Below are 15,679 nucleotides of genomic sequence, written 5' to 3'. Positions count from 1 at the left end.
TAATAGAAATTTGATTAGTTTTATAGTTGGTAGAAAATATAAAGGACTCTTTTTTGTTTATTTTATAGAAAGAAATGTTATGGCCTGCCAACTCTCACACTTTCAATTGGCCCCAACCAAATAGAGTCAACATTTTATAGGCTGTAGGTTGGCCTGAATTTAAAATGTGATTGATTGTTTATCTATTTTAATATTGTGTGTTATTCTTTAATGTATAAGATACAAAGTTTAAGTGTCTTACATTCAGAAGTTTATTAAACTACTTTGTGTTTGTGTTATACTAATTACAATCGCATAGCTAATAATGCATATTTTAATAGTGTATAAGTTTTAAATTCTACAATATTTAAAATCATGTATTTCTTCTGTTCAAACACCTTTTCTTCTAGCATGTCATCTTTCATATTTTATCAACCACTATTCAGAAAAGTAAAAAATTCAAAGTAAATTTCTCTCTATACACTCATCATGACTCAGACAAACCAGATTTTTTATAGCCTTCAATTCTGTTTGGTTACAGAGCTATCAAAGAGAAAATCAGACCCTTCCTGTCACATCATGCCTTTCACAGTTCATCAGTTGTTCTCTCTATGTTTAATGATATGTTACCTATGATCAATAGAAAGTCAAGGTTTTTATGTATCAAATGGCATATTGTACAATGTTCTGAAATGTTGATGTCACTCGGAGTACAAACGTCGTTCTTACAAGAAAGTTAACAACTACGTTGAATGAATTTGTAACGACTTTTGTCACATAGCCGGAAAGCCAGGGAAAATTTTGAGAAATCTATATTGTTTGGTGCATTATTTAATTAAATACAAATTATTAAATGCATTACTATTAGGAGTCTAGCATAATTAGGATGAAGTCTCTTTAATAGTCAATAGCAAGAAAAAAATGAAAATGGTTAAGCATTTTATTTTTCATGTATATTTTTATGTATATTTATAAAAGTAACTAAAGTGTAAAAATAAGTATCCTTTTAGTGTAGTTTAGTTCAGACAAAATAAGTAATATTTTTTTCATGAGCAAGCAACTCACAAGTAATGTAATTCATTAATGTAATGTGAGCTGCATGTTTCCCAGGTGATTAACATCTCATAATGGTGGGATAGTGGTTTAGTTATAAGTAGGTTTATTCTGCTATGAGCTTAAAACTACTTGGGATAAAAGAATGTAGGTTTATGTTACAATTTAAGTCATTCTAGAAAGAAAAGATGGGTACTTTTTTGGTTGTTTTTTTCTGGTGCTTACAAGGTATCTAAAATTGACTGATTTTATTTTGAGATAAGGTAAAGAATATAACATGAACTATAAACTTTTACTGGAACAAAAATTGTTTGAAATGTATTATTTACGAGATTATAGGGACTACACAAAGGAAATTTGAGATTCTTGAGGTGACAAAAGTATTTTTTTATTTTAATATGAAAATTACTTTGCCTGTGGACTATTCAAAGTAAATGCTCAATAAATTTGTGAAAAATCTCCATTGTATTTTTTTAATTCTTCACTAAAGATATGATATTTGTATGTGAATGACTTGGAATGTTAACTGAAAGTATGCCAAATTTTGTGAGGACAGATACACTCTATTGAAAGTTAGAAGTATTAAATATAAAAGAGTAGAAGTGAGTGCAAAGAGGTCTTGTGGTCAGTCAAGTCAACCAAGCCCATGTTGAGAGAGTTAACAATGGTATTTCTTTTTTGGGTATTTTAACAAAAGCAAAAATACATAATAAGTGCTTCATTTTGAACTTTTCTAATGGTAAGTTATGATTTAAGAAAGCTGAAGTTTTCCATTCTCATTTCAAAATATCTAATATTTTTGTGAAATATATACTGCCTTTGTTACACTGTTAAATTCTCCAGAGTTTTAATAGTTTATTCAACTGTAAAATTTGAAGCTTCAGTCTGATCAAATAATGTAAAATATTATTCCATCACCCTAAACTATTGGTATCTTCTCCTTCCATCTGGGTTATTAGTGTGTAGATATAAAATCATAATGTAGATTGGGTGTTTTGAATAAATTCAAATCTGAATACTGTGGTAGTTCCATCTCTGTATAAATTTTGCTTAGGACCACATGAATAATATAGAGCATATGAAATAATTTAAGATAATTAAGTTCATTTATTGTAATACCACTTTCTGTTATCTTTATTAGGCAACATTAATGCTTGCCAAATATAGTGAAGAATCGGCTGTCTTGGAGAGTAATGCCCTTATTCTAATGTACCGAGATGTGGTTGCCATTCAGCCTGAACGGGAAGAAGGTCACTTCCATTTAGCCAAGTATTATGACCGAGTTATGACTACATTAGAGAAATCAGAAAAGAAAAGGTGTGTGTGCCTAGGTTGTTTATTTCACAAAATATTTTATTGCTAAATTTCTTACACAGTATAAGTATATGTTTTTCACACTCAGAATTTTTCTTCATCAATCAAATTCATCATTATATCATATACATCTATGCTGAATGACTTGGCTTGACAATTTCAGGGTTATGTTGCATTTTACAAACACTGTTGAATTAACATCTTCTGATAAATTTTACTATTTTTTCCTTTAAATCTAATTTGTCTTTATATTTTTATGTTTAACATTTTCTATACAAGCACCCTTTTCTGCACTTTGCAACCCTTTTACAGAATATCATGATAGTAGTATCAACATCTTCAAATAAAGATGGTCACAAATAAAGATAATAAATCAAATGTTAAAACATGTAATATTATGTCAGTTTGAGTTCTTAATTTTATACAGTATGAAAATTGTGATGTCTACTCCCTAAGTCTCCTCTCTAATTAATTTACTATCCCTTCAAGGAATATGGAACTGATGTAAATTACTTATTATAATATTGTTACTACTCAGGCAAAGCATAATTTTTGTAGTGATTAACCCCATCGAGGCAAATTTCCTATGGATTGGAGGCAGAGGGCATGTTATCATGTTTGTAGAGTTATATTCAAAATATTATTGAACTACTATTTTATAAATTCATGTCAGTAAATTTGGCATAAAACTATACATTATTTAATTTCTTAATTTGAAAATAAATATCAAAATAAGATTGCTAAATATCAGTTTTTTTTGTCATGTGATGTGTTTGGTCATATTACATTTTATAAAGCTCACAATACAACATCTCTAGTTTCTTATGAGTTACAAACTCAAATTATTAATATTGCAAGCTGGAATATAAAATAAGAACCTCTTATATTTTCTGTGTCCTGAGATATCATTCTGTTCAATGAATCCACCATAATTGCTCTGTCTCCTTTTCCATTTTTGAAACCATATTTTTACACATAACCCACTGCACTTCATGAGGTATACATAGCAAATCAAAAGCTCAGACTTCTCCTTCACATTCTTTTCTCAGCCTTTGCAAGGCTTAAGTACTAAAGAACCACCTTTTTTAAATATAGACAAAATGGAGATTGGATGTATTTTTTAGACCCAAATGCTGCTTAGTTGGTAGCCTTGATACATTGCAGTGAAATTCTATGGCATTTACATAATAATTTATATATTTTTTTTGTCATTTCAAAATGCATATATAAAATTTAAAAAGATTATTTTGTTTTATATTTTTCTCGTGCCAAATTTAACAATGTTTACAGTTTATGCCAAGCAAGTATAAACCTTAACATTTGTAGGTAGCAAAGATAATTATTTTCTATATTTGTTCACATAGTTTTCTGTTTTATGAATAATGACTGAAATTTAAAAATTAATTTGAAAATAGTAATAATATACATACATACATAATGTAACTGAAATGTGATTATATTTTACAAAACACTACCTTAACTACCTAGGTTAGTCTTTTACCAAACATGCTTGACCTTTCAGCTGTGGAGGCGTTATAATGGTTCAGTCTATCCAACTGTACGTTGGTAAAAGAGTAGTTCAAGAGTTGGCATTGGGTGGTGATGACTAGCAACCTTCCCTCTAGTCTTAAATTAGGGACAACTAGCGCAGGTAGCCCTCGAGTAGCTTTGCGCAAAATTCAAAAACAAAGCAACAATTTACAGTAGGAAAATAATTAAATGTATAAAAACTATTACCTTTTAAAATTATGCAAGAGTGTACACGTTATCTTATATACTTATAGATAACTCAAATTGTAAAAATATTATGCTAAAAATATTTTTAAAATTGTTTTACAAACTGCGAAAGTTTATGACTGTATATATACATATATGGCCCGACATGGCCAAGCGTGTTAAGGTGTTCGACTCGGGAATCCGAGGGTCACGGGTACGAATCCCGGTCACACCAAACACGCTCGCCCACCCAGCCATGGGGGCTTTATAATGTTACAGTCAATCCCACTATTCGTTGGTAAAGGAGTAGCAGTCTCCATATAAGGCAAACACCGAGGTGGATATTCAGGTCTCAGAGGAAATAACATAAATGTAGAACCTTCCAGGAGTACAAGAGAAGCAAAATAACAAAATAATGTACTTTTAAGTCTATCCACCTCACAAAACATATTTTGTTGTTTTACTTTTCGCGTAATGTTTCTGATACAAAGAAACGAAGACAACATGTAGTATTCAGTATTCATTTTCCTTTATTGAGTCATTTGTACTTCGTGGATTATTTCTGAATTTGAAGTTTCTCACTCCTCCTTATCACCAGACAGAAGAAATATTTTCTAATACCTGTAATTACTTTGAGAGTCCCGTCACATTAAACATGCTCGCCCTTTTAACCGTGGGAAGGTTATAATGTGACGGTCAATCCCATTATTCGTTGGTAAAATATTAGCCCAAAAGTTGGCGCTGGGTGGTGATGACTAGCTGCCTTCCCTCTAGTCTTAAACTGCTAAATTAGGAATGTCTAGCGCAGATAGCCCTCGAGCAGTTTTGCACGAAATTCAAAACAAACAAACAAATATATACATATATAAAGTATAATCAGTACATGTGTATTTTTATCAAATCAACACTGAAATGGTGAAAATGTTTTTATAATAAATTTGTATAAAATACGCAAATATTTGAGATTTAAGTAATAATCTTTTATTGTGAAAATTATATGTATTTTATCCAAAACGTCACAAGCATAAGCAAAATAAGTAACTGAACAGTTTAAGAACTTTTTCATCTTCATTATTATCAGACCCTTTGGCTTCCTATTAATGGCCAGTGATCCCAAAAGAATGTATGTATATATATGTGTGTGTGTGTGTGTGTGTGTGAAATTGAATGCTTCGAATGAACATCCTTAATGAGTTGTGTTATATGCCACAACAGCAGTTTCTTTGGTACTACATTGTCAATCAAAGACTATAGCTTTAAGAACTAATATTTTATTCTTAATCTGCTAAATGTATTATTTCTATTGTTAATATTCTTAAGGTTACGTTTTAGGACTTAATTGACACCTAATGAAATACAATTTAGATTTTAGAAAGGTGCTCATACTGATGTCCAAGCCTCAAATGGTACAGCGGTTTGTTTGCAGGCTCACACCACTAAAACCAGGGTTTCGAAGCCCATGGTAGGCAGAGCACAGATAGCCCATTGTGCAGCTTTGTGCTTAATTCTGAACAAACAAACAAACTGATATCCAACGAATTTTCACTCGAATTTGAAAAGTTTATTACAAAACTATACTGCTTTGAAAATGTAAGTCTTTCTATTCGAAATTTTGAGTAACTTACAAGTTATTGTATCACAAAACAATATGAACTCAAATAATAAATGAGCCATTTATCCCAATCTCATATACACTTTGAAGTACTTTAATTTATAGTTTGTAATTGCAATAATAAACTCACAACTACCGCTACTACCAGCTTTGATCAACATCCGACGTAGAATTTTAGCTTTACACATTTCGTGGGCATTTGTTTGTTTGTTTGGGAATTTCGCACAAAGCTACTCGAGGGCTATCTGTGCTAGCCGTCCCTAATTTAGCAGTGTAAGACTAGAGGGAAGGCAGCTAGTCATCACCACCCACCGCCAACTCTTGGGCTACTCTTTACCAACGAATAGTGGGATTGACCGTAACATTATACACCCCCACGGCTGGGAGGGCGAGCATGTTTAGCGCGACGCGGGCGCGAACCCGCGACCCTCGTATTACGAGTCACACGCCTTACGCGCTAGGCCATGCCGGGCCTTCGTGGGCATGAGCGCCAGTTTTAGTACTAATGCAATATTAAACATTACAGAATACAATCACATTAATTACTTACCTTAGGATCTGGAGACAACTATTGTGATATCATCCAAGTCCTATTTGTCACCTTTTAACCTCATAATACTGCTAGAATTACAAAATATTCTATTCTACTAACAATGACAAGAATATAAGCATACGTAAGCTTTTTAATATTCTTAATATGACGAGAATTTTCTTGCAGATTCGCTTGGCACTTTTTTGGAATTGTAGAGGTCGCTCGATAACACATGTAGCTTACTACGCAGGTCACTGACAATTTGCAAGCAAAATATTGCATTCAATACGTTGGGGTTAAAAGATATGATGCAGTAAAATGTTTATAGATTTATTTATGTGAAGTGATCACCCCAAGGAAAAATCAAACGAATCAGAAAAGAAAATTTACAAGAAGAAAAAAGTGAAACATATTTAAATTTTATTGTCGTGTACAAGGACATTGTAAATATTAACCAGTGCAATATTTGTACTTGTAAAAATGTACTGTAACTTGAATTTATCGTAGCTGCTAAGCCTAATGCTGGTCTGTGAGGGTTAATACGAAAACGAGTTAGTTAACCACATAATTAATAATTGTTCATTCTCATTACAAGTAGTGTCTGCCGAATTATGTAAGTAGATTTGGACAACATTTTAAAATGAAATTATTAGTATATAACTTATAAGTTGGGACTACATAAATTGTAAATTTACAATTTTAGACTTTAAAGGCAATGGTGAAAACGTGCTTTGAATTGTGGCTCTATTGTAATCAGAAAAGGTATTTCTAGTGGTTGAGTGAGTCCTACAGGTTATTATGGTTTTATTCTTACTGTCACTTGTACACGTGAAGCAACTAGTAAAGCTTCAAGAGCACTTAACAGGGCAAGTACTTCTCTTTATAACTTAATTGTATTAATGACTCTTTATGTGCAAGTTTTAAACTATGAAAAACTAGTTTTTTATAATATTAAATAGTTTTTCATTAAATCAAATTCAGATACAAGACCAAAAAACAGCATGGGTAGATAATTGCACTTTGCAGTCACTTCGGATCTTTAGTTAATTGGTTGATACCTTTACCAAAACCTGATTGGCCAAAATACAGATAACTGTTGCACACTTTGTGAAAATTTGATCTACAGCTGGCCACAAAACAGATGTCAACATGCTACAACATTCAGTGATTAAGTGTGCTGATCCTGTATTGATAAAGTAACATTGATACAGGAAAAGAAGAAAGTGACTTGTAAGTTCAAAGTGACAGTGTAGATGTAATGGTTCAGACTTAGAGGTCAAAATTGCATAAAAAACAGGTGTGAAAGAACTGCAAGGTAATTTAAAAGTATGAAGAAAGAGAAAATAAAGGACTGATTCATCTATTCCACTGGAGAGTGATGAAGATGAAATGTCTAGCAGAACTTCTGAGGATCCCATGGAGTTTGTGACACTGAATGAATGATGCAGATAATCCAAAAATTGAAGTGTAAAAGCAAGACGTTGTGGTATTTCAACATGGCACAGGAGCAATGCCGATTCAATTTGGTATTGAATGCACAACAACATTAAACTTTCCAAATCAAGAAGCTCGATGAAAAGCATCAAGTTTCAGTGCTCTTGAAAAGAACAGTTGATTGCTTGCATTCTGCATGGCAGGATTAAGGATTTTTAGTACTACATTACTTCCAGGAGATCCAGATGATCTTATGAACATGACTGGAAATACAATTAAATCTGATGATACAAAACTATTCTCATATGCCAATAATGTGCAACAAGTTTTGCCAGAAAAAGTTATACTTGCACTGATATTCTAGTCAATGATGTTTAAAGAAATGAAAGATAGATTGAAGAACAAACTTTTGAAATAGCTAGATGAGAATTATCCCACTGATGTGAAGGTCATGGCCTTTGTACCTACTCTGAAAACAAAGAGCAAGAATGAGAACAAATAGTTAATAACATAACATACACATCTTCCAAGTTTACTACTGTGTACTATGGGAGTCAAAAACTTTCAATAGCATTACTAAATCTGCATATTTTTTCATAAAACTTTGTAGGAGATTTTGTTCAACCAGAAAACTCTAAAAGTGAGTTTTAGCTCATTCTAGAATGATTTTATTTATTAAGGATAGCCATTCAGCACAAATCCTGGGTGTCTGGCCTGTGGAAGCAGTGTTAAAATTTGCAAACAGTCTAAAAAAAGTTGATTTATTTATATCAACCATTTGTAATTTTAATGTATATGAACAGAAACTAAAATAAATTGTTATCTGTGTTGATGGAGGCACTATTTTTCTCTCACTTTGACTATCTGAATTAGATTTACATTGCTTAGCTTTAGGCCAGACCATAAAATAACTTGTTGCAAAATTCATGGTTAAATTTCAAAATTTCTTAATCAGAATGAGAATTGATACATGAGTTAGTTTCATGCAAAGTAATCAATTAATTTTATGAAAATAATCAACTTGTGTGTCCAATTATTACCATCTTCAATATTCAGTAATCAAAATTAATCTTTTAGAGGCAGTTCACATCTTGCACAGAAAGCTGTCTTTATGTCTGCCTTAGAAATTTCCATGCTACTTGTGAAGTTCTGCTGATTGTGTGAGTAACTAATTTCCTCACACAGGTTGTGTAGTAATGATGGATTACAGTCATGTTGACTAATTGTTTTTTCAATTACATTGTGATGCTTCTTGTTTGGTGATATTGTTTTGTCTGGTGCACATGAGATGGTGTGTCAGGTAAAGATGAGACTGTTTCTTGTTTCTGTTTTTTATAGTATTCTTTGGCTAGTGTATCAAATCTGATTTTGAAATAACCAAATACTTTGTTGAGGTCAGAAAATGACTGATTTGGGGTATATTCAGTGGTGATGCACACCAACACACACACATCCTAAATAGATCAGATGAATTTAAGTTGGGTCTGATAAAGGCAAATTCTGGGTGTTATTTACTTCATTTTACTGCTTTAATATCATGCTGAAAAGGTGTGGTCAGTTCTTATAAACTTATGAGAAGACAGTGCATTAGCATTCAAAATATTAGTCAAACAAGGTATCCAAGGCTACCTTAACTTTTACCAGTGTTTGAAACTGCAGAATTTTCTGTTGACCTTTTAACATGTCTTTAACACTTTGTAATTTCATAATTATCATCAACATTGTCTGTAGAAAAGTATGAAGAAAAACAGTATGAAAGGCTGTGTAAAATAATACTTCCATATAGTTATCTTATAAGTACCACATTAATGTCAAATTCATAAAGTGTAATTTTCATCTTAACAGCTGTCACATTTTCTTTATTTTTAATGAACATTTATTACATAATATGTTTTGAATATTTTAAAACTCTAATTATCTTTGTAATGCATAATTTGTTTACTTAATCAGTGAAATAGTATGCCATGTTTATTAAAGTTATTGATACAAAGGTTCAAACAAATTGTTGGTAATATAAGAGTAATCACCCTCTACTCACATTACCTTAGGTAGATCAACAAGTAGGAAGAAAAAGAAGGAAATTGAGGACCTGAACTTGACATTAAAATCTGTAACAACACAGAAAGATGAGAAAGGTAAAATACTACTCTTTATATTAAGAAATAGGTTTTTTTCTGTCACCTTTCCTTGCTTGTGGAGAATGAAGTTAATGTTAGATAACACTGCACAACAAAGTTTTTGCTTCTTGAACACTGTTGGGTGTTCCTTATAGATGTTTGGCTGCTGATCATGAAAATCACGTCCACATTTGCCCATTACGTATAATTTCATTGAAATCTTCAGTTTTGCTACAATGGGAAAACAATATCAGGGCAACTGGAATTTGTCAATGCTTGCTGACTACTCTTGAACACTGGAACGTGATGCACTGGACATTGAATACAAACAAAATCAGGAGCAAAACACTTTTAATTATGTTGAACTTAATAGTGTATTACAAACATAAACACAATTAAATAAGTTATTGCCAGTAAACAGTTAACTGACTATTTCTCAAAGTTTCTACTGATGAAGCAAAACCAAAACTATATTTGTGCATTCCCACCAGATACCTGCCACAATCAGCAAAACCTTTTCAGGAAGCAAAAAATTTCAAAAAAATTGTTGTGCAGTATAATTTTTGTATGGAGTGTAAAGGTTTATTATTTTAATTTTACCTAATACAAATGCTAGATTAGACTAGCTTTCTCATAAGTTATTTCTATGTAATTCAATAGAGAGTGTGAGCAGGAAATTCTGAAATTTGTATATTCCCATTGTTGTATCACTTTCCAGTAACATAACAAGTATGTGATATGTATCTTAGGACAACTGGTGATACCAAAACAAAATTGAGAACAATGTTTTGACCTTCTTAGGTCATCTCCAGATTAACAAAGAAGGAGTTTGCAACAGTTGTCCTGAAATACATTTTTTACTTCAAGTTGGTTTCTCGTCATCACGAAATATGTGATATATTGTTAATCACTTAACCTCTCCCTACATGTTGATATGGCATGTTTTTGTAAACATATAAATACAAAGATTTTTCTTTTTTTCTAGTGTTGCTTTTGCTTGTTTTGAAGTGGTGTAAAATGAGCAGGAGAATATGTCAATGTGAGGTTTAATAGTACTAAAAAACATAGGATTTTATAGTTAACTGAAGACTTTTAAGAATTACTACATAAAATGTTATTAATACAGATTATCTTTGGATACATCAATGATCTGGCTGTCTAAGTTGGTGATAAAGGATTTTAAGATATTATTTTTTAGAAATAGCAAATAACATAAGTTGAATCTTTCAAACTGAGTTATTCAAGAAAAAGTTAAAATACTTTCCAGAATTATTATGGTTTTTTTATACCTTATGTATTATATAGAAACTGAAATACATCATGATGTATTCTACCATATTAATATTGCTCTTGACATGTAGTCTTAAATGTGTTTAAAGATGGAACCTCTTTGCTTTCTACTTTTAGAGATACATTTCCCTGACATAAGTGAGGATTTTTTTAGCATTAGTCATATATAAAAGAATTTCTAAAGTGTGGAACATCAGGTTTACAATTTCACCCATTTAAAGTTCTAAATATTTATTTTTCATTATTTTTTTAAGGTCTGGCACTAAAATTGTACTAATGTATAACTTGTAATTATAAATATTTATTCTTTATCAGTGAGAGTTAAATATTTTCTTTCGGAGTGGTTGGAAAGAAATACAGTTTTATTCCATATGAGTTCTGTAGTTATAACACTTAGCAGAGACATAAATCAGGTAGATAATTGTGACTAACCAACAATAATTGGCTTTATAAGTACAATGACATTATTTACGTAGCTAAAACTCATTCAAAACAAAAAGCATAAGCTATTATATTACTGTAACTTTAATGAATGTTATTTTTATACATCTTAAAAATGCATGTTGGTACATTTTATCTGTTTTTTATAACTTTAAAAATTAAAACAACTTATGTAACAAGTGTGTGGTACAAGTATTGTGTACATATTAACTAAAAGCATGAATTATTATACTGTACATAACTATCTTTAATATTAAATGAGTTTTCATAATTTTTGTGTGTTTTTCAATAGTTAGGTCACTGATATTCTTAGGGTGAATCAAAACAAGTGATAAAAGTCTGTTTAATGTAAATCACATACCACAGCATTGAAGTGTTTTATCTTGTTACTCTCAACAAGGCTACAGTTCAGTTATATTCATCTCTTGCAGAAAGGTGATATAACTATTTTAATTTCAGGAACTGATCCTAAATCTGTACTGTATGTTTTTTATAAGTAAGGACAGTGTAAGAAAGGTGACAAATGCAAGTTTTCCCACGATGATGTTGAAAATAAGAGTGAAAAGAAGAGTATTTATGTAGACTTGAGAGATGAAGGTAATGTAGTTTATTTTTTTATCTATGTATCTATTATCTACTAAAAATGTAAAGTATAAAGGTTTTTTAAATCAACTGTATGGTTTTCTGTGTTTGCATTATTAGTGTTAGACTACTGAAGCATTTTAAGAGTTTAAATGACAATCTTCAGTTGTACCTTTTTAAAAATTAATGTAGATAAATCTAATTCTGTTAAGGGTTTATATCTTTCATTTCAAATATAAAAAGTTTAAATTCTATATTTTTTGGTCAAGATGAATTTTTATCTAATAAATAATTTGGATTTCAATCAATTATTGCATACTGCACTTGATAAACCAGAATAAACATATGATATCATAGAAGAATATTCCTGCAGCTTTCAAATAGTCAAAATATTTTCAGAAGTAAAACCACAACAACAAAAGAAACAAAATTCCTGTCTTTGGTATTTTCCTCTTTTTCCTGAGCCTTACATTGAGGTCACTTGTTCACATTTATGAAAGCTCTGGGTATCTAATATGTTGACAAACCAAATTACTGCTGCAGTAATATATGATCAGTGTATTGACTATAGAAATTCCCATTATAGCTAAACATGCTACTGGTAAGATTTTCCAGGAATTTAATTCAACGTTATATACAGACTAATTCTAAGGAAATTAGATTCATGGGTTTAGCCACTGATTTCTTCTTCTTTTCAGTAAAACAATGTTTCTGAGTAAGAATGTAATCAATAAGAAGACATTTGGAGTCTGTTTTTCTTTGTTTTTAACACTTTTTATTTTAGCCTGTCATATTCCACACCATTTCAAGAGTTTTAGTTTTCCACTACTTTTCATGCTTCCAAGTTGTTTGTTTTGGGAGAGAATTGCTCTTCTCATACTTTTGTTTCTGTTGATACCAGTTCTACCAGGGGACCGGTACATGTTGATAAACTTTACCACACTTCAAATCTGGTTGATATACCTATGGTAGTTGTGACTCAGATGTCATTTGTGTGGCTTTACTCTTATTTACACATGGGAGAATTGAGTATTTCATGTCATTAATGTATGGATTTTGGTAAGTTAAATATTTATATGTCTTTATTCACCTAAGTTATTTTAAATGAATTGTAAATGAGATGTTGATTATTAATTGTGTTATTACTAGATACATTTAATCACTTTGCAAGTACATTAATCTTACATACTTTGTGGTCTCAACAGATTTCATGGCTTTGTTAGTTCATTATTAGTAATTTAACTAGGTATGTTTAGCCTAGATTATTTGTAAGTTACAATTATTACTACTAGTAACATATAATTATTTTATTTTTCAAAATTGTTAATCATGTGCTAAACCATTTTCTCTTCATAATCCACAATTTAAAATTCTTCCCCACAGTGTCCACTTCATTGCCCTATATCATGTTTTCCATTTCAGGACTTTCCTGTTTGTTTGGACAAACCTCAATTCTTTTTTCACTCTATGATAATTTGTGCTCTTCTCTCTATGAATAACTAGATAATGTTTGCTTCTGCTCATTCACAGTCCATAGACCACACTCCACTGATTCTACAAGATACAATAGAGGGAGGATTCCTCATGACAGTGGGGGAAATCCATTCTTAACTCCTCTCAATAACCCATTCATTTGGGTAGTTTTCTTCTTTTCAACCTCATTTGGGCCTAGCCTTCTCCTTTTCAGGTTTGGAGCAAGCAGTTCACATGTTCTTCACCTCATATTTCTTGCAGTTAAATGTATTCTATCTTTGTGGGGATGTGAACTATGGATCAAACTTGTTTGTATTCACTTTAGTGGGAACTGAGAGATCAGTGAAACTTCTCACCCATACACACTGCCTGCATCCATATAATAGTAACAACATTTACTAGTTCATGTCTTGCATTATGTATTGTATGTTGTAAAATGTTTTTCATTTTAACTTTAATTTTCTTCATTAGTAAAACTTGTGATTTCTTTACTAATGTGATGTTAACGTGCATCTGCTTACAGAAGAACTGAATCATTTAACCAATCAAAATAAGTGTTTGTAATAATTATTTTAGCAATTAATCAAAATTATGATTGAATCAGTTGTCATGTTAATAATAAACTAATTGAAATTAATGTTTCTAGTTATTCCAAATATCCAGATGATCAAAATATTTGTTAGGTACAAACTTACATAAGAGGCAGGTGTGGGGATGCTTTACGACTTCCATTTCCATTAAATTTACTATTCCTGTCATTGTTACTGCAAAGCTACAGAAGCTATCTATCACTGCACCAATTTTGAACCATTGACTGTCAGCTTTCTGGCTATTTTAATAATAAGGTGTAAATTTATTGTATTTTGATTTTTTTTCTCAACACTGTGTAATGTTTGTACATTACAATTGTATCACTATTATTTAAGGTTGTATAAGCATGAGCAGATCTAGGGCAGGAACCTAAGTGGTCCAGTCATTCATATTTTTAGTAGTTAATAACTTTATTCTTCTGTTTTGTATAAGAGAATGCAGGTGAGGTGAATGGATCCATCGGGGTAAACTTTATGCACATTTTTCAGAGATTAATAATAATATTGTTTAATATTATATTTAAATAGACATTAATTTAAGGTAGAGATCAAGGGAGTTGAAACCCCATCCCTTCTAGCTCTTCTTTTTTAATGTAATACCTGTATCATTTAATGTTTTTATCTGTGGGGTCTTAACTCCTCCCTCCATTTCCCCCCCCATTCATTTAATTAGGAAAACAGTCAATAGTATTGAAAATAAATATTAGGTTTCAATATCTGTTTGATTGGTCTATTAATTACCTTTATTATTATTTATTTGAATTTACTTTATTTTGAATCTGTAACAGTCAGGTGTAGATTCAGCCATTAACTTATGAATACAATGATATGAACATCAACTGAATGTTTCCCTGGTAAATTATCAGGCCTTGGCTTTTTTCCAGAAATTAACAGTGTGCATGCATTCTAGACTTTATGGAGATTTGTTTTTAATAAAGTTAGCATTATTTTTCTGAATTTATAATGCACAGTGGAGGGATTTAGACATTTTCATTGTTGGTTGGTTAGCTTGGCATTTCATGGTGCAAAGCAACTAGGCTGTCTGCACCAGACATTTTGGTAATGAAGTTAGAAAAAAATTACCTTTTTTATCTAAATGGTAATAAAAAAACTTTATTTTAACCAAAATTTTGAAAAAAATTTATGGTTATTATTTCTTACATCATTTGTAGCCCTTATATTTATGACACTTGTAGCTCTTGTAACATATGCCTACTTTAAAATCTGTTTTCATTGTTTGAAAGTTATAATGTCACAAGTGTTTTAGTACTGTTGATATCCAAAATAAGTAAAATGCAAGTGACAAAAAAGAATTGAAAACAAACTCATGTTTGCAAACACTAAAATGTGAATAGAGGTGTAGACATGGTTTTCCTTTCAAAATATAATAATTTATTTCAATTAAAGTTTAAAATGTTTGTTTTTATTTTCCAATTGATCACATTAGTAGAAATAAAGATATAGATTTTAAATTGTTCATTACAACCTATATGAACTAATAATAATGGACTTTCTAATTAATTTTATCACTAATGACTTGTAACAC

The 15,679-nt window shown here is 30.9% G+C and overlaps 1 protein-coding gene across 1 annotated transcript in view; it reads left to right on the top strand.

Annotated features, from left to right (window-relative positions):
* The window catches only part of LOC143242267 (serine/threonine-protein kinase ATR-like), a 38,792-nt gene that overhangs the window by 18,376 nt on the left and 4,737 nt on the right, over nt 1-15,679 (top strand). The window contains exons 7-8 of the mRNA XM_076485634.1: nt 2,174-2,349; nt 9,693-9,775. Coding sequence (XP_076341749.1) covers nt 2,174-2,349; nt 9,693-9,775 — 259 coding nt within the window. The remainder of the gene's footprint in view (nt 1-2,173; nt 2,350-9,692; nt 9,776-15,679) is intronic.

The sequence above is a fragment of the Tachypleus tridentatus genome, unplaced genomic scaffold (genome assembly GCF_004210375.1).
Source record: "Tachypleus tridentatus isolate NWPU-2018 unplaced genomic scaffold, ASM421037v1 Hic_cluster_2, whole genome shotgun sequence".
Lineage (NCBI taxonomy): Eukaryota > Metazoa > Arthropoda > Merostomata > Xiphosura > Limulidae > Tachypleus > Tachypleus tridentatus.
Note: the sequence above shows the minus strand (reverse complement) of the source record. Positions and strands in the feature narration are given on the sequence as shown.